At 46.3% G+C, this 18570-nt stretch overlaps 1 protein-coding gene across 3 annotated transcripts in view; it reads right to left on the bottom strand.

Annotated features, from left to right (window-relative positions):
* Nucleotides 1–9348: 9348 nt before the first annotated feature.
* The window catches only part of LOC138580857 (zinc finger protein 514-like), a 361413-nt gene continuing 352191 nt past the window's right edge, over nt 9349–18570 (bottom strand). For all 3 annotated transcript variants that reach the window (XM_069651738.1, XM_069651739.1, XM_069651740.1), the window contains one exon: nt 9349–10524. In XM_069651738.1, coding sequence (XP_069507839.1) covers nt 9863–10524 — 662 coding nt within the window. In that variant the 3' untranslated portion in view covers nt 9349–9862. The remainder of the gene's footprint in view (nt 10525–18570) is intronic.

Below are 18570 nucleotides of genomic sequence, written 5' to 3'. Positions count from 1 at the left end.
GCAGTGTCCCTTCTTTTAACTTTATGCTTACGGCCCCTGCTCCTTTGAGCACTCCCACATCATGGGGTAACTTTGTCCACAATTTTTAGGGGCCCTCTTTAAGTCCTCCCTCCTCTTCCCCATCTGCAAAAAGATTTACATCAGCTAAGTCGGTCAATATCAATGTGGGGTCGATACAGAGTACTGTATGCCATCCTCATCTGTCCCTTACAATGTCCCTTTCGCTTTATCTCTGGCACCCAACCCAGTAGTATCTGGACCCCATATAGGAACCCCTTGGGGTGCAGGGCTTGCCCTTGTAAGGTGCTGTGGATGTAGTGGGCCTGTAAAATTCTCTCCACCCTCACTGGATACATGCCAGGAGTGGAACACACCAAACCTTTTTCTGTCAATGAGATGGTAGCATTAAGCTTGCTCAGCAAAACGCTCCCCAAGATGTTTATGGGAGTGTCTTTTGAACACAGTAGTGGGGCTATAAGGTGTTGTGTGCCTATCGTTAGAGGTAAATCCTGTGTAACTGGAACCACTACAGCCCTCAGATCCAATGTATTGGGATACATACTTCTTAATATTTTCCACACATGTGCGCGGCAGTTATTAAAAGGGGCCCCATTGTGTATATTGGTACTCAGCTTTACCCCGTTGTATCCCTCTGTTCTCATATTTTGTCCCCTTGCTCCCCTATTATCACAGCAAACAAGCTTTTCATATCCCTGATCGCCAGGGTCCCTGCTGTCTTTTTTCCTAGAGCGTACATCCACTTGCTCGCCCCTGCTATGAGGGAGGGCAAACTGTATATCAAATTATCTCTATCATTAGTCTGCCATGGCACATAGCATGCATGTCCCTTCCCTTCTGTAACAGGGGCATTTGGGTTGTCCTGGGACATACATCCAGCCTCCTTCTTGTGACCTTTGCCATCCCTATCTCCGCATTTCTACAGCAGAGGATCGTCGACCAATCTCTATTGGTTTCTCCATTGTCCCTTCTTTTTTTCTGTTTGTCTTTATCCTTATCCATCGCTCAGGATCCTCATCCCCATACTTATTTCTGTCTCCTCCTCCTCTGGAGGCGCATGGACTTTGTCAGATATGTCCATTCCTTCCTCCCCCTTGTCAGGCTGCTCATTGTCCAATTTGAACTTTCATTCCTGATGTCCAACCATCACCACCCAAGTAATCCCCGGCTCCTTCTCCTTTCTCTGGACCTCTTTTTCTATTACCCTCTTTGCTTCTTTGAACATAGTATCCAACTGTCGCTACATGCTTTTTATTCTATGTCTGCCGGGTACTTTTGGCCTCCCTTTTCCTTATGTTCCCCAGCCCCACCTTACTTATTACCCCTCTTCCCCTTCTCCGAGTCCCCCCTATTTTGGAGTACGCGCCGCGGGTTGGTGTGCCCTGCAACATGCTTTAATTGTGGATACAGCCCACATAGACGGGGCACAACGCTAGGTGATTCTGTTATGTTGCTGTCTTGCCCGCCCTTCTTCTCTGGCCCTTTCTCGTCTCCTCAAAGAGCTTTCTGAGCACTTAAAATATTTTGCCCGCTTTTGAGTTTCGATCCTTTGTTTGTTGCTAACATATACGCAGCTCCACCACTGAGTCTACAACACTTTCCAGGCAAGATCTAGAGGATCCCACGGTGGGCTTGGTACTGTGCATGCCGAAAGGAGGAGTAACTGCAGGCTGCTGCAGTGCCATGGGTGATCCAGAGGACCAGTGTCAGTTCAAGAAAGCTTTACATCCATGGGGAGAACTCTGGAATGAGCCAGAGAATGGAGAAGAAGACGACTTGCCACTCGTTCCCCTAATTCATTGGTAGAGTTCGGTTTGGAACAAACCTGGCCTCCCCAGGAAAGGGAGCAACCGGGACAGGAACAAGATGAAAGGAAATATTGCAACTAAATGGCAGGATCCCACTGAACACATTGCTGCAGCGTTGGAACACACTGAATAGGAAGATGCATTTGTGTGTCTCTGGCATGAAGGTAAAATAAGCATTGTTCCAACCACTCTGACATACATTGCAGAAGTTACTATGTTTCAATTCCCAAGCATCAAACACACGCAGATGTATACAAACCTTTTCCGTGTTTACCACAAGACTTTAAGAATAATAATTTATATGATGGGAGAACAGAGGTGAACAGAGGTGCCTTATTAGATACATGTTTGCGGGGGTTCAGTGAGCTGGCCTTAAGTCATATCAGGGCCAGCCACCACAACCCTGGGCACATGGTACAGTCACAGGCCATCCCAGCCCATGCATCCCAGTTAAAAGTCATGTTCTAAAGCACCACCCAAGGAAAAGAGATCCACCTTTAAAAGGCATCCAGCCCTGTTAGTCCTGGTCACACCTGGAGAGAGGTTGCAGGATGAGAGCAGCAGAATCGGCAAGACCCCTAACCGGAAGACAGAGTGAGCGGTGTGCGACGGCCAGGACCATTGAGGAGGGACTGGTGAATGGTAAGGAGGTAGAAATGTGGTGCAGTGAGGAAGATGATACTGTTTTGAAGGAATAGATTGTGCGATTTCAGGAACAGGAGTAGTGGGAAAGTGGAAGAGGAAGGCGATCCTGGCAGTTGGCAGCATGAACAGGAATTGTGTGGGATCAGAGACGGGGTATCACCTTGGTGAGGAGATTGAGGGGTACCACCTGAAGAAGGAGGAGAATGTGGTGCAGGAGAGCAACAGTATCTGGGAGGAAGATGTAGGGAAATTGGTAGAGCCTCAATTCTTGTGCCTGGCAACTATGCTATTTTAGATCTCCAAAATCATATTTTATACTGTGATTGCTGCTTAGATATACTGGACATACTACCAAATGTCAACCAGAAATTATAAGAGTAATAGAAGTATGCCAAGTAGCATTATCACAAAAGATTAACAAGAAAAAATATATTCCTTTATTATATTAGATAAATGTTATTGTAACTACATGAACCAAAATCGCCAACACATGTTTCGACCGTAGGTCTTTTTCAAGATGTTCCTGTTAGTTCTTATACATTCATAAGTTAATGATCCTTAAAGTAAATGGTTCTTGCCTTTATCCTTAATTGTTTCCAACACAAAAGTTCCTTACCATACAATCAAGAATATGAATCCTTGAAGAACATAATATCTGGGTATATAGAAATTTGGGGTACAGGCAAGAATCATGTACTTTAAGGATCATTAACTTTTAATTGTATGAGAACTAACATGAACAACTTGAAAAAGGTTGAAGCAAGTGTTTGGCGATTGATTAACTGAATTACAATAACATTTATACAATATAATACATTAATATATTGTTTTCTTATTAATCTTTTGTGATAGCACTACTTGACATACTTCTATTACTCTCATAGTATCTGGGAAGAGACAGGCAAGGATGCTGTGAAATTAAAGTTGGGAGATACCTGCCTGGAGAGAGATACTGCTAAAGATAAGAAGAGAAAATATACCATCTAGTAGAAGTACGAGAGAGACAAGCAAGAGAGGCTGCTTTGAAGCAGATGAGAATCAGGAGTGTGGGCCAGCATCTGATTCTGGAGGTGGGAGAGGGGCACCATCAGAAGCAAGTGGGACAGTTGAAGCCGCTAGAGGTGGAGCTAGAATTGGACCATCTTAGGCTGGAGGGAGAAGGAGAGACCATCTACCTATCCATCAAGCACAGGGCAGTTCTAGAAGACTACTTTGGTCCATGGGATTTCGCAGAGGTAGATGGAGGAACGAGAAGCCTCTGCTACTACGTGAAGCAAGGTAGCCAGCATGGGCCCAGGCATGAGGGAGAAGACACCCAGGTAGAACACCAAGACAGGAAATGGGTGCAAGTCAAGAGTAGGGCTGTTCCACTCAGCTGAACCTCACCACGGTGCCCAAAGCCAGCTGGCAAGCAAAGACCTTGTATCACCACTTGGTGGAAGGAGGGTCACACTTCTCTGCCTAGCCCCAACAAAGTGCATCTTGGGCCAAGTCTGGCGAGGGGTTGCTGCTCTGTCGGAGAGCCCATATGAAATGGCCTAGGTGCCAGTAATCTGGAGGACCCCCAAATGCCTGCCTGCCTGTGAGCCATGGATCCAAGGCCTGAGGAAACCCCTAGCCCAAGGGGGAGGTCTAAGGCCCAAACAAACATTTTTCCCCAATGCCACACAAGGTGAAAACACACTCTCTTTGAGGAGACACTCTGTAAGCACTTCTTTTGAATTTTGGACATTTGAAGATTCATTGGGACACTTGTTTTGGCACCAACCTGATTTCATTCATGTGACACTTTGGAACCCTGAGCAGCTTGCTACAGAACCCCTTTGGAGCCAGAGCAGTAGCCCTGTTTATTTTGGCACCTATGAATCTTGCTGGCCCCTTCCCTCACACCTGTGATGTCAGAGTGGAATTCCTGTTCTTGCAGACATTTGAGAACCCTGCTTACTCCACCCTCAAGTTCTAACACTGAAACCCTAAACTATTACCTGGATACCTTGTTTCATTGGGTTTGAAAGAATCCTGACACCTTATGTTAATTTTGTGCATTCTAAAATAAAACCTTTAAAAATCTGGCAGCGCGAATAAGGGCCAACAAGCAAACTGCAGGCATCAAATTTGGGGGGCGGGGGGAGCTCAACACAAAATGTATTTGGTTGTAGACATTGTCATATTGTCCCTTACGGACGACGCCCTTAGCTCCCTGGCTCATGGCGAAGAGCAGCTGCAACTCTACGGGGGAGGGGATATTCTTAATATCTCCCCTCTTAAGGTCATAATAGGAACAACGCTTTCCATATACCTGGGCGAAGGGCTCACTGAGGTATTTAGGGGTTAACATCCTGGGGAACATGACTCACCTATTTTGACTCACCTATTTAGGCTCAACAATTCTACTGTGGTTCATGGGGTTAAAAAAGATCTGGACCGATGCCACTCTCGGCACTTGTCCTGGATTGGGAAAATGGCTGTTATTAAAATGAATGTGCTTCTGGTACCTCTTTCAGGCGATTCCCGTCCCTGACCCTAGGCGCACACTACAACACTGGAACGCCCTGCTGCTAAAATGTCTGTTGAGGGGGGCTACCCTAGGGTGAACAAGCACACACTATATGCCCCAAGGTGGCTTATCTTTCCCCAAGCTTTTTAGATATTATATGACGGCGCACGTCAGACCCTTTGTAGATTGGGTGCAGAAGGAATCTGGAAAGTTCTGGGTGGCCATGGAGCAGGCAATGGCGGGGCAACATTTATGGACGCAACCGTGGTTGCCAAGGAGAGGATGGGCGCAGGGGCTATATGTCAACTCCATTACTAAAGCCACTTTAGAAGTCTGGGACAATCTGAGTAGATCACCAGGGGCCTGCTCTTTCCAGTCGCCCTTTACCCCATTTATTCACAATGGCAACTTCACCTTGGGTAAATTAAACAAGGGATTTGAGGGGTAGATGGACAGAGGGATAAGCAAGGTAGGAGATCTTTCCCTGGAAGTGGAAATCAGATAGAGTGCAAAAATGCTATGGGGCTGACGGAGGGCGACTGATTCTGATACTTGCAAGCTAGGCACTGGGTACTTCACCCCTCTGTGAAGGAACGGGCAACTAGGGAGCTCACACCCCTCGAAATCCCCCTTGAGTTAATCTTTCAGGATCCAGCAGAAGCTAAGGGACTGATAGCCAGACTATATGAAGTAATCAACTCGCTTTCAATCCTGGCCAGGAGATCCTATTGTGTTGGTTGGGAGGGTCTTTGGCAGAGAGATACCCCTAGAGGCCTGGGACAGGTTATATACAGGGACCTATTCCACCTTATGTCCACGGCTGGCAGAAACACAAGTCAAGATACTGTCAAGATAGTATAGAACCACATTCCGCCTGCCCCAGTTGCACCCGGCTGTCTCTGAGCTGTGTTGGAGAGGGTGGAGGGCAGAGGGTACTCTATTGCACATTCAATGGGGCTGCCCTGCAATACAAGAGTACTGGCTGGATGTCAGATTCAAACTAAAAGACATAATTGGCGTAGAGATTCCAGGAGACCCTTTACTTTGCAGCCTCTGCCTCTATGATTTGCTAAAGCAGCCGTACACAAGAGTGGAACTCAAGTGGATGTCATACCTGCTGCTGGCGGCCAAACTTTCAATTCTACATTTGTGGAAGTCGACCTGAACCGCCCTCTTTTAGTATGTGCCTGGACAAAGTTTGGAACATTCTTGCCATGGAAAAACTTAGAACTAACATGAGGAACTCCCTTTTAACTTTTATGGCTGTCTGGTCCCCCTTTTTGAACTACGTCCAGAGAGACTTCAATGCCCCGATTTGCCCAACGAGACGGAGAGCCCTAAACCTTGTTGAATTACCCTAGACTACGCCCCCTAGTCAACTATGACGCATTTGTCCTGTCAAACATTGTGTGGCTATCTCTTACGATACCCGAGGGTACTCCCCGGGCCTGTCCTAGTACATTTTCATCTATAACTTTCTTTTTTGACCTCTTTATGTCACCTCTCTAGTTCCCCAGTGTTCCTTATTCTCTCACTGTCTCCTGCAGCCTGAGTCACTTTTAAAAGCAGTTTGCATGACTCCAAGAAGCCAGAGTAGGCTACCCGGGTGGCAAGTATATTTCTGTCTATGTACAATGAACGCTTCAAAACATATCCCCATAAGTAGCACTCCCCAGAAGCTAATCAATTAGCAGCCATGCTGAAAGTATTTTGCTAGTATGACTGTGAACCAGCAGCAGGGTCTAGACTTTATTACTTGTTTTATTCATGTCATTGCCCTGCCCTAAGAAAATATTTGAATATTGGCATGATATACTACACTAATTGATCTGGGCAGGCAAAGCTCCTCTGATTAGCGCTGGCTACCCTGAAACTCCTGTATGAAAGGGAATGACTTGGATTCCCCGATTATTAATTTGAATACTATAGGCCTCATCACGAGTTGGGCAGTAGCCCTTAAATGCGGCAGTAACAGTATTACCGTGCATTTAAGTGCTGGCACTATCACAAGCTGTGGGCTAAATGGGCTGTTTTACCTCCAGCTTTGTTCTGGAGGTGAAAATCCCATTTCGCGCCCTGTTTTCGGCGCAATTACCGGCGGCTGTATTAGAGCGCAGTAGTTGCACCGAAAATGCCCCATTGGGTCCAATGGACCCAATGGGGATTTACCGTTAACACCCAACCCGTGATCCGGCGCTAATAGCAAGCAAACAAACAAATAGCGCCGGACCAGTTGGCGCTAATGCAATTACAGTTGGGCGGTATTACAGCCAGGATACCGTCCAACTAGTGATGAGGCCTATGCCTTCAGGTCTAATATGAAGTTAGTTGGTACAGTGTGGGGAAGTTGACAAGGGAAACGGAGGCCATAGTTAGGAAGGGTAAGTGAAAGGTCTGCTGCAGGGAGCAGGAGAGAGAGAGGGAATGATTATTACAGGTTGAGCAGTGCTGTATCTTGGATATTATGCAGAATACACAACAGGTTTCATCATGGGGTCACGTATCACTCTGAAGCTTTAGCCTTAGTAAATTTTGATATTCTGATATTCTTGAGGTTTTAAATGTTAGAGAGGGAAGAGGTTAGGGCAGCATGTAGTGTGTGCAATGGGGCAGTTTCTCCAAGACCATAAGCTAGCAGATTTTGGTACACTACAGGGAATATGAGCTGACAAATGCATAGTATATGGCATATGTGAAGGTGTGGGCTGGCTGTTGGAGATATTGGCTTGAGGTGCCTAGTGAACTCCCTACTTTTGTCTTCTTGCAGGTGTTGCTCGCCTATAAGGGAGCCCCCAAGAAAGTGACAAGAAGTTGCATGCGCTTAGTGTATCTGGGGAAGGGGAGATGGGTGACAGAACTGGGGCAGAAGTCACAGAATGAACTAGAGAATGACATGTGTGGTTACTAGGTCGATCTCTTCAACTCTAGATTTAAACTGATTAATTTCAGTGGTTTGCGCAGGAGCCATGTTAGGCCGCACATATCCAGCATTTTTCCCCAAAGGCAGTCACAGGAATGTGTTAGGTGCAGAGTCGAGGAGCCTGCCTTCTTATATATGATGGGTCATGCCCAGGGGTGCAGGCACAGTGGAAGGTCATAGATTATTTGGAGGGGATCAGTGGGTGGACACAGTTTTTAGATCCATGTGTGTTTGTTCTGTGACTCTAACGGCTACAAAGAAGGCACAGAAGACAACCAGGAAGTTGCTTTTTCTGGGGCAGGTATTGTATAAAAGACAGTAGGTGAAATGCTGCTTGTGACTTTATCTGTTATCCAAAGGTACCTGGCAAGGTGAAATGATTAAATGGGAGGCATTCGAGGAATCGCTGTTGCAGGAGAGCATAATGTATGGAAATGACAAGCCTCAATTCAATGCTTGGACTTCCTTTAGAGTCCTTAACAAGACAAGGTGGGGGAGAAGCCAGATGAAGGGAACAGAAGTACAATGGGACTACATAATTATACTATGTGTTACGATTCGGAGCATATGGCAATCTTACTCTAGTTACTGGTCTCGGGTTGATTGCATCTGCTCAGTGGGTGTTGGTTCAGCCACTGCATGAGAGGGTGATATCGATCGAACGTCAGGATTCAGCGGATTTCAGCCCGACTTTTTTACTTCACTTGCACAGCCAGGCACCAAAAGACATGCAATATGTATGGATTTGTTTCATTTACTCCATTTTCCCTCCCTTTCTCTAACATGTGTATTGCGCGTCAAGTATAGCATCTTTCCTGATGATCAAAACTTTGGTTTATAATGGATTTATTGCCTGATATGTTTCAATGAGTTTGATTATTTTTTACTGAACAAACAAAGTTTGAAACAAAGAAATAAACAAAGGAGTTGGTAACCAAAAGAAAAAATGGTTTATTCCCCAAGTTTGAGAAATGAGAACTCAAACCATTATGGTAGACCACTAGGGTTTTCACATCTCCACAGAGTGCCTTAGTATGTATTCTAAGTGTGCAGTACTTGGCTAGCTATCACCGAAGAGGTTTAAAGGGGATACATATGTTATTGAATTTTGCTATGGGCATCTTATCAAGAACCTTTCAGGAATTGTAAAATTGATATGCAAGCTTACTAAAAAAGGTATACCGTTTGTCTGGGACACACAACAATTTGCCATTTAAAGGTTTTTCATAAATCCAGTACTACATTATATGACTGTAAAAATGTAAAAGCAAAAGACCTTGGCTTACACTCAACCACAGTTTTCCAATGCAAAATGTAGTTCTTGTGTCGGGGAGGGAAAAACATTAAGTAAAGTGGCTCTCTTGTAAAATAATACATCAACACATTGCTTTAAAGCCAGAACGACAATTACAAATGTGTCTGCTTTACATAGAAATATTACATAAAAAGATCAATCAAGATAATCATGCACATTTTTAATATTGTTTGCTGAAATCTGTTTATTGGGCGACAAATGATGGATGCTGCAGTGGGTGTTTAACATTAGCTGTGGAAGCCTTGTGACCTTAACATGCAGGCGATCCTAAAGGACGGCAATGTCATTTTTCTTTTGAAATTGTGTTTGAATGTGGTCCCAATGACTCCCTGGTATTGAAATATTACGAGATTTGCAGAAGTTTATGTTGCTCCTTTTTATGGTTTGATGGTGTATTTCTGTGCACAAACACTATACCACAAAACGTCACATTATGAAATGAGGTATGTGACTATCTGCAAAACCGTATGATGGAATCTGTATTGGCTTTTGTTTTTACCCATCTTTCCTAAGCAAGTGTCCAATGATTTGATCTGAAGTCCACTGTCCTGACTTGCCAGGATGAATCTTTCATTGAGTTATGAATTCTCTTTTTCACAATCATTTGTGGAATTTCCTGAGCAACATGGGCTGTCCAGTTCCTAAAATTGTATTGCTGTTCAGCTTCCACTATGTTTTTTTTGATGTCGATTAAAATCACTTTTCCGACTGAAGTCTTTTTCGCATTCAGTACATTTATATGGCCTCTCACCAGTATGTATTCTAACGTGTCCATCCAGATTATATTTACGATTGAAAGTTTTGTGACAGAAGGTACATGGATATGTCTTTTCCCCTGAATGGGTTCTATGGTGTGCGATTAGATGGCTTTTCTCAAAGAATCGTTTCTCACATTCATTACATGCATACGTCCTTTCTCTTGATTGTGTTCTCGCATGTTCACCAAGTTCTCCCGCTGGACTGAAGCTTTCATCACATTCACTAACTGTGTATATAGTCTGGCTTTGCTGAGTGTTTGGAAGATAATTGGGAAACTGTGAATGCCTCTGACTACTCTGAAATTCACTATATTTATCAGGTCTTCTAATGTTAGGGCTTCCCTGAAATAAACCGGTATGTGCTGGATTGCTAAAAGCACTTTCACCGTGAGTAGGCTTCTCTCCTCCAAGTAACCGATCCTGTCTTTTGGCGTTTGTTTCCATGTGAAGGTTGGGAGTCACTTTTGCATTGGTCTTTGAAAGGAAGGTGTTACATGGTGTAGATTTTTCCGAACATTTTGCTGACTCTCTAGCTTTCTTTGCCCGGTTCATGTCTTCATTGCCTGCAGGAATATAAACAAGAAAGCATTGTTAGCTTTGTCCATACAATAAATAGTCAATAGTCGTAGCTTTCTCCCATCTTTAGATTTAGGATTAGCTAGGCGTTTTTTTCAAACCCAACTGAAGTTCAATAAACACCCTTAAACTGTGATCACTTGTGTCTGTCTTACTGTTTAATACCATGCCTTCCTTACAATAGGTTCTGTTTGGTCACAGCCATGCCAGCATGAGTACCAGCGTAACCAACAAAAAGCTGGTAATCTTTCCTAGAGTCTCCAGTACAAGTGGCGTAGAACTTAAGGACCCGCACCGGGTCCAGCCGATGGAATCGTTTCTCTGCTTTGGAAGGGCAAAGCGGAGGACAAAACACAGGAAGATGGATCTTCTGAGAGAGATGCTAATCCGAGACCACCTTCGGCAGAAAGGAGGGTCTCACTCTCAACGTCACCTTCTTTTTGAAAAAAACCAAAAACAAATAGGGAGGTAAAACAGACAACCTCTGGAGCTCATTCACCAGTCTCTAAGAACTGATGGCAGCCAGGAAAATTACCTTAAGGATGAGTAATTTTATAGAACAGGAATTAAGGGCCTCGAATGGAGCACTGTGAAAAACCTGAGGGTATCCTCACTACCAAACCCCCTGTATTCTCTTCTCAGGTGGCCAGGGAAAGGCCATTGATCTTGGGTCCTGACCCAGGGGGTGGAGAAGCAAGGGAGGATCTCCTGGGAGGAGCGTCCTTGGGGATTGGGAGTAGGGTGCAACCAGGCGAGACATGGTATCCCCCTCTCCCTATTGACCATCAACCTAACCTTTCCCTGACCTTTATGGGTTATTGTAAGTCAACCTCTCTTATTTCCCCTCCTGTGACGCTTGACATTACTGAGACGAGGAAGAGGCAGCTCAGAGCAGTGAACACTACACCATTTTGGTACTGGGACGAAAAATATGCCTGCTAAGTGTTGTGAAGGTCAGGCAAGCCAAACTGGGAAAGCACACCTGCAACCTGTTGGAGGGTTGCAGGTGTACACAATTAGGAGGAGAAAACAACAGCGGAAGCAGCAGCAGGGAGGCCGGTGCAATCAGCAGGGAACCTTACCTGAGGAGAGGCGAGCAGCTGGGGAAAAGTGCTATGGGTCGGTCCGTCCTGTGCAGCATGGCAAGATGCTGGGGACTGCAGAGATTGGCGGTCTATGGAAGCGTGGAGTGGGAGCTGGGGCACCGTGGAGCAGACTGAACTTTGAGAAGGGAGCCGTGTGAAGGGACTGTCCCTTTCCCTTGGGTTCAAGGTGTTTCTTCACCTGTGTTAAGAGGTTGACACAGGAGTGCCTGAGGGGCAGGAGTTGGACCCCTTACATCAAAAGCAGAAGACCATGTGATCCGCGCTGCTGGGAAAGCTGTCAAAATGACCGTCAGTTTCTGACAAATGAGAAACCCGGTGCGTGAAAGCTTGAACATTTCTATTGTTGAGGAATACTTTGTATGGAGTGGTCGCGTGTTTAAGGAAACCCATGTTCGCAAGTCTCCGGTTTACACCATTGTCGATTGTTGAACTACCAGGAAAAATGTGTATCAGAGTGGTCGCGTGTTTAAGGAAACAACACGTTTTCAAAAGTCTCCGAGTGCTGGGCATGTCTTTTAAAGCATATCGAACTAAATACAAACTTAACAAATAAAGAAAACTATTACATGTTGAATTTAGAAGTGAACAGAACTTTAAATACAAGTAAAACCACTGTATGCTGAATTCTGAAGTGAGTGGAACTTTAAAGAATAAGCTAAAACAAAGGTATACCGAAGTTTGATTTAAATGGAACTTTAACATTTAACACTGAACCAAAGAAAGGCGCATTGAATACCAAATTGTGTGAAAGCTACAAACAGCAGAAATATACATTGAAAGCAGAATTAACGGAAATACTGAAATTAACTCCAATATAGTCAAGATACTCGCATGAAAATAAGTTATAAAAAGAGGATGCAAGTGTGGCAAAGAATCCTAAGAAGACCAGGATATTTTTGTGATGATGAAACTAAGTCTTGGGGAAGGGATCCCTGAGACTTGAGACATTTATTGGCTTAGGGACGAAGCCCAAAGGTTATTTTATGTTGTAACTGTGTTACCTGAAACTTGGAGAAGGGAACCCCGAGTATTGGTTAAAACTGTATCACCTGGAATCTAAGAAAGGTAATTTGAGTCTTTTGTTGGAACTGTTTTATACTTGGGGAAGGGAGCTGAAAAGAAGCTGCGAGCTGGAAGAAGGTCAGAACCTTATTTTGAACACTGTGGGGGTCATTACAAGGTTGGAGGTAGCCATGGCGCTTTTAGCGCCATGGCTACCCCCTTACCGCATACCGGGTCTGTGTTCCCTGAATGGGGAATTACCGGCCCATTCCAACCTTGGAGGACCCGGTATTTCCCCATTCAGGGAACCCATCATCATTCCCATTCGAGCCCCCATAGGGTTCAATGGGAATGGGGACCATGCTAACAACGGGCCCGTTGTTAGCATGCTGGTCCTTTAGCGGCTCCCACTAAGGGCGCCTGGTAAAACCAGCCGTCCTTAGCAGGACCCGCTAAAGGACCTCGTAATGCGGCGGTAAGGGGTTAACGGCACCGGCACCGTTAACCCCTTAACGCCAACCTTGTAATTACCCCCTGTATCTTTTGGTTGTTGACATCCTTACACATCGTATAGATTAGTTGTGAGGGCAAGAATAGGTTTTGGACACAGACAGATTTTTAAGTTGAACTCTATGACTCAGACTTTCCTTAGTATCATTTAGGTAGATAAATCCCACTTTAGCATACATAGGGCAAGTTAGGCCTTTTTCCATTCTGACATTTAAGTTAATAAAGTGCTTTATTTTTGAACTTTGAATCTGTTGTCTTTGTCTTGCTTCATGATGCCTTCACAGCACCAAAAAAAAATGTTAAAATTAAACTCAAATCCCACGCCGGAACCACAAACTGGCAGGGAGTTAACTGGTTACACAAACCCTGCAAGAACTGCATAACAGTGGGGATTGTGAAGATCAAGCCCTGTTCCAGGGACCTCTTGAAAAACGAAATATCAGCGAGGTAAGCCTTTACAGTACCAATGTGCAAGCCTGCTTGGGCTAAGGAAAGCAGAAAATACAATAGGGGGGAAAAGAGGACAGGATAAAGGATCCAGGTCCTTCACCTGGCACCAAAGCGAAATGTATGCCACCTGCAGGCATAAATGGATTTTGTAGCGGGCCTTGTAGCTGAAAGGAGCACATCGAGTACATTGTCCGACAAGTCCTACTCCTTGTACCTCAGCCTTTCAGTAGCCAAGCATGAAGATTCAGGCTGCTGAGGTTCGGGTTGAGGACCCGCCCCTCCGATTGGGAGAGCAAGTCGACTCTCTTAAGAAAGCGCCAGGGAGGGCAGATGGACATGTCCAGAAACTCCGGATACCACATTCTCCAGGCCCAGCCCAGAGAGATGAGGATCATTATGGCTCCGAACAAGTCAACCTCCTGAGAACCAACAAAATGACATGGGACTGGCGGGAACGCATAAAGAAGGCTGAATGTCCACTAAACTGTCACTGCATACCCCAGAGCTCCCTGACAGGGAAATTCCCTGGAGCAGAACAACTCGCACTTCCCGTCGAGACTGAAAGGGAAGAGGCCACTTGAGGAGTCCATCAAAAGGAGATGATCTCCCCCAGAACTTCCTGCAGAGCTCTATGATGATTCTGATGATGTCGTCACACCTTTCCCATGATAGCCGCTCCCTATTTGGCCAGGGGACGGCAGCTGCTACCTGATCCTGACCCTGGAGGCGGCTGTATGACGGAGGACCACATGGGGGAGGTGACCTTCAGGAGGATAACATGGCATCATCGGATGAAGGCACATGCCCCCCTTTCCCTTTTAGGGATGCTCCCTGTGTATTCCAAGGATTTATGGCTTATTGTAAAAGTTCCCTTACACTGCCGATAAAACCTGCTATAGTATCATGTAGAAAGAAAACATAGGACAGCCCAACAATTCCATATATATACAAATACTGAGGCGAGGAGGCTGAACGGAGCATTTCCACGATGCCGAGAACTACAGAATGTGCTCTAGTAGTTATGAGAGCTTGACAAGTGCCGCGAGATCTAAAAGGCGGAACCTGAATGAACACAGTGAGATCTACCTGAGGAAGCCAGGTCCGCTCCGGTCGAAGGACTGTTGGGCCACTGTGGAGGGGTCTGTGGAGCCATCCGGCCCAGGATGGAGGGCTGCAGCAGCCGGTGTGCTGCGTTAGGACCCCGCTAGAGGAGGACAGGTCTGGTTGGTGGCTGCGGGGTCTCGAGAGCAGTACCTTAGCCACAGGGACACAGGTGGAGGCTTGGTCGCCAGGAGGCAACCACAGGGGACGTGGAGGCCGGCGAGTGAGGACGGTGGACCTGCAAACCGGAGGCAGAGCACTTAGATGCCTTTCCCTGTTCTGTTTACCGCAATAAAACGAGTCGGTGAGTCCTGGAGACAGAGATTGGGACAACGGGGCACTTTGGCAACAATACCGAAGAACTCTAAATAATTGTGAATGGAATGAAAGAGAATCATTTTGGGGGGCAGAGCCAGAGAGATGTCAAGGGAGGAGAAGAAAACCCCTCACCTCGTGAACCTTTGCAGAACTATTTTAGATGCGAGTCTAGGACCCGCACCCAAGGGAGACAAAGCCTCAGAGAGGTCAAGGGGGGAGAAGACAACCCCTCACTTTGTGAACCTTTGCAAAACCATAATAGCTACGAGTCTGGGACCTGTACCTAAGGCGAGGAAAGCCGCAGATGTAAAGGGGAGAGAAAGAGAGCCCTTCACCTCGTGAACTTTTGCAAAACCACAAGTCTGCAAGTCTGTGTAAAGTATCCCACACTGAAAGCCCTGGCAGGAGAGTATACCAGGCAAGCAGAAGTCTGCAAGTGTATGTAAAGTGAAGCACGCTAAAAGCCCTGGCAGGAAGGTTTACCAAGCCAAAGCTAAAGTTTGCAATAGTAGAAAATATACCACCCCAAAAAGTCCTGACACAGAAATACGTCAGGTAAACCCAAGACATTGAATGAAGTGAATTTGAAGTGGAAAAGAACCTGGCCGGGGAGTACACCAGGTATCCTGTATAGTCAAAACTTATATTTAGAACTGTTTTGGAATACAAAGTGTTTTGTTATGAACCACAAAACCTCCAAGGAACTTTTGTGCCTTTTGAAGTCGTGAGAACTCTTGAACAGCAAATTGGGGAAGAGAGCCATCCTGGAACCTTGAACATTATCCATTTAGAACTTTTCTGTTGGAGTGCATTTATATTTGTTTTTAACTTGACCATTTGTGCACCTTCCAAGAGTAGAGATATTACCCCTTTACACAGAGTTACTTTCGAATATGAGAGCAGGGATAGGATTTCAGACACAAGATAGTTTTGCTTTGGACATTTTGACATTGAACAGACCCTTAGTTTTGGTTGAAGTAGGAAAATACCTCTTAGAAGTAGGGACAGTGAGGCATTTTCCAACATAATATCATTTAATAAAAGTCTGTAAACACGAATATGACGTTTGTGTCCGCATATCATTACTGGCTCCTCACAGCTCCCACTCGTGGGAGGCCGTAGTCTGTCTGATCAAGGCATATACTGTGGCTTTCTCTCTTCTGGCCAGATGAACCGCCGTCAGAGAGACGGTGTTCTCCAGAGCCCAGAACCACAGTTGCACTGCTTCTCAGCACAGAGGCAAGGATTCCACCCCCCCCTCATTTGTTGAGGTAGGGTATGGCCACTGTGTTGTCCGTCAGGACTAGCACAGTTTTGAGTTTCACAGAGGAGAGCAAAGCAACCATGGCCAGCCTGATCACCCTCAACTCCAGCTAGTTGATATGTTCCCAGGACTACAATCTGCTCACCGTCAGGGCTGGCAGGTGAGCACCCCAACCAGTCAGAGATGTGTCCATGACCACCGTCACCTGGGGCCAAGGTTGGCGAACCATTGTGCCTCTCAGCAAGTTGTCTCGCAAGGCGCACCACATGAGATCCTGAGCCACATTATTCGAGACCTGTAGAAGGTCCGACATCTGGCTCTGAAACTGTGACCATCAGCAACAGAGAAGCCACTGAAGCGATCTCATGTGCAGCCTCTGCTCCAGCACCACAAGGATGTAGGAGGCCATGAGGCACAGTAGACACAGGAAAGCCGAGGCTGGGACTTGTACCTGGGATTGGAGGACATTGACCATCTGAAAGAAGTTCACTACTCGATCCTCTGCGGGAAAGCCCTGCCCAGGCGAGTGTCCAAGACTGCCCCGATCAAACGGAGAGACTTGGACGGGGGAATCTGAGACTTTTTGAAGTTCAGGGATAAGCTCAGGCTGTGCAATAAAGTTCATGTGCAGAGTAGATGCTCCAACACTAGATCTGGGGAGCAAGCTCGAACAAGCTGGTAATGCAGGTAGGGAAAGACATGAATGCCCTCCCTCCTGGGGGAGCTGCTACCACTGCCAGCAGCTTGGTGAAAAACCTGGTAGCCAAGGAAAGGCCGAATGGCAGGACTTTGAACTGGTAATGGTTTTGGCCCACCATGAACCTTAGGTACATCCTGAAGTTCCAGGTAAACCAACCAGTCCTGCAGAGAGAGGGCTTGCAGAATGTAGGCTAGAGTAATCATCTTGAACTTGTCTCTGCATAGGAACATGTTCAGCAGCCGCAGACCCAGTATTGGGTGCACGCCTCCCTCCGTTGGCACCAGAAAATAGGAGTACCATCCCCTTCCTGGTTCTGAGCATGAAACCAGCCTGATCGCGCTTTTCAACAGAAGCTGATGGACCTCCTCCATGTTGATGTGGTCCCGAGACAAAGGGGTGGTCAGAGGAGCGTGGTCCGGGGGTGCTGAAGGAATGGAGGCAATATCCCTGTCGGATGACCTGTAAGGCTCAAGCGTCGAATGTGGTCTTTGAATATTCCAGGCTGAACAAGGAAAGCCTCCCACCAGTGACCAGTGGCAAAGCCAGTCACTGATGTGTGGCACCCTGGTGTGCCGCGGATACAGTGGCCACTGCAATGCCCCCATGCTGGGTACCCCTTCCACTACCTCTCGGGAAGAGCCTGCCCTCTTCCTGGGGTAGACTGACCATGACCCCTCGGGTCAAAGAGGTGGGGAAGGGGCAAAAACAGTGCCCTGAGACGACAGCTGTGTGGAGGGCTGTTGCATCGTTAGCCCAAAGGGTTTAGCAGTTGCCTTAGACTGTTAGGGAGAATTCTCTTATAAGGCTCATTTCCCAAACCTAGTGAGTCCCCCAGCAGCTTTGCTGGATTTTTGGGGTTTGTTTTTTTCTCCTGCTAAGAGTGAGACTCTTTTACTCCCCCTCTTAGGCATGATTTGAGGTATGTCTTTGACTTGTTATGTGCTTATGGGCTATGGGGTTCCTTTTTTCTCCATAGGGTATGATCTGTTTTTCTGGATGTGTGGTACACAGCACCCTCAGTGCAGTACCACAGGGGTGTCACAGTGATCCCCAAACATAGACTCCATACCCTGGGACTGACTACTGTCTCCCAGGGCATGTAAAGTCACCATTGACTTTACTAGTCCAAAATTGTGAACAGAACCAGTACAAACCATCATATTGTGGAAGTACTGGTAAGGGGTAATTCGATTGCCCCTGGGTCTGTTTTTGAGGGGGCACTGTCCCGTCCCCCCTCGTCGAGTTTCTGGCTGGTGGCAGAGGATACTACGCGAAATATTCCACCGGAATATTCTCTATGGGATTTTCCCATTGATTTTAAATGCACCACTTTTTGGTGCAATGTTAAAGATACCGCCGGTTTATTTATTTAATATTAAATCACCGGTTGGGTCTTTTTGCCAGAACTCGATTCTAAAATGGCATTTGTGTCCGTCTCTGTAACTCTGACCAAGGTCGAGCCCTTTGTTCCACTATTTTGGCGGGCTTCTCCACAGAAGCCCTCCAAATGGTGCCACACTGTCTGGGTTCCACAGGAAGGGTGGAGGGGGGAATTGGCACCCTGGACTGCGTTGCCTTAGCA

This window comes from Ambystoma mexicanum, chromosome 3p (assembly GCF_040938575.1).
Source record: "Ambystoma mexicanum isolate Mex_15411 chromosome 3p, UKY_AmexF1_1, whole genome shotgun sequence".
NCBI lineage: Eukaryota > Metazoa > Chordata > Amphibia > Caudata > Ambystomatidae > Ambystoma > Ambystoma mexicanum.
This window is presented reverse-complemented; position numbering and strand designations above follow the sequence as displayed.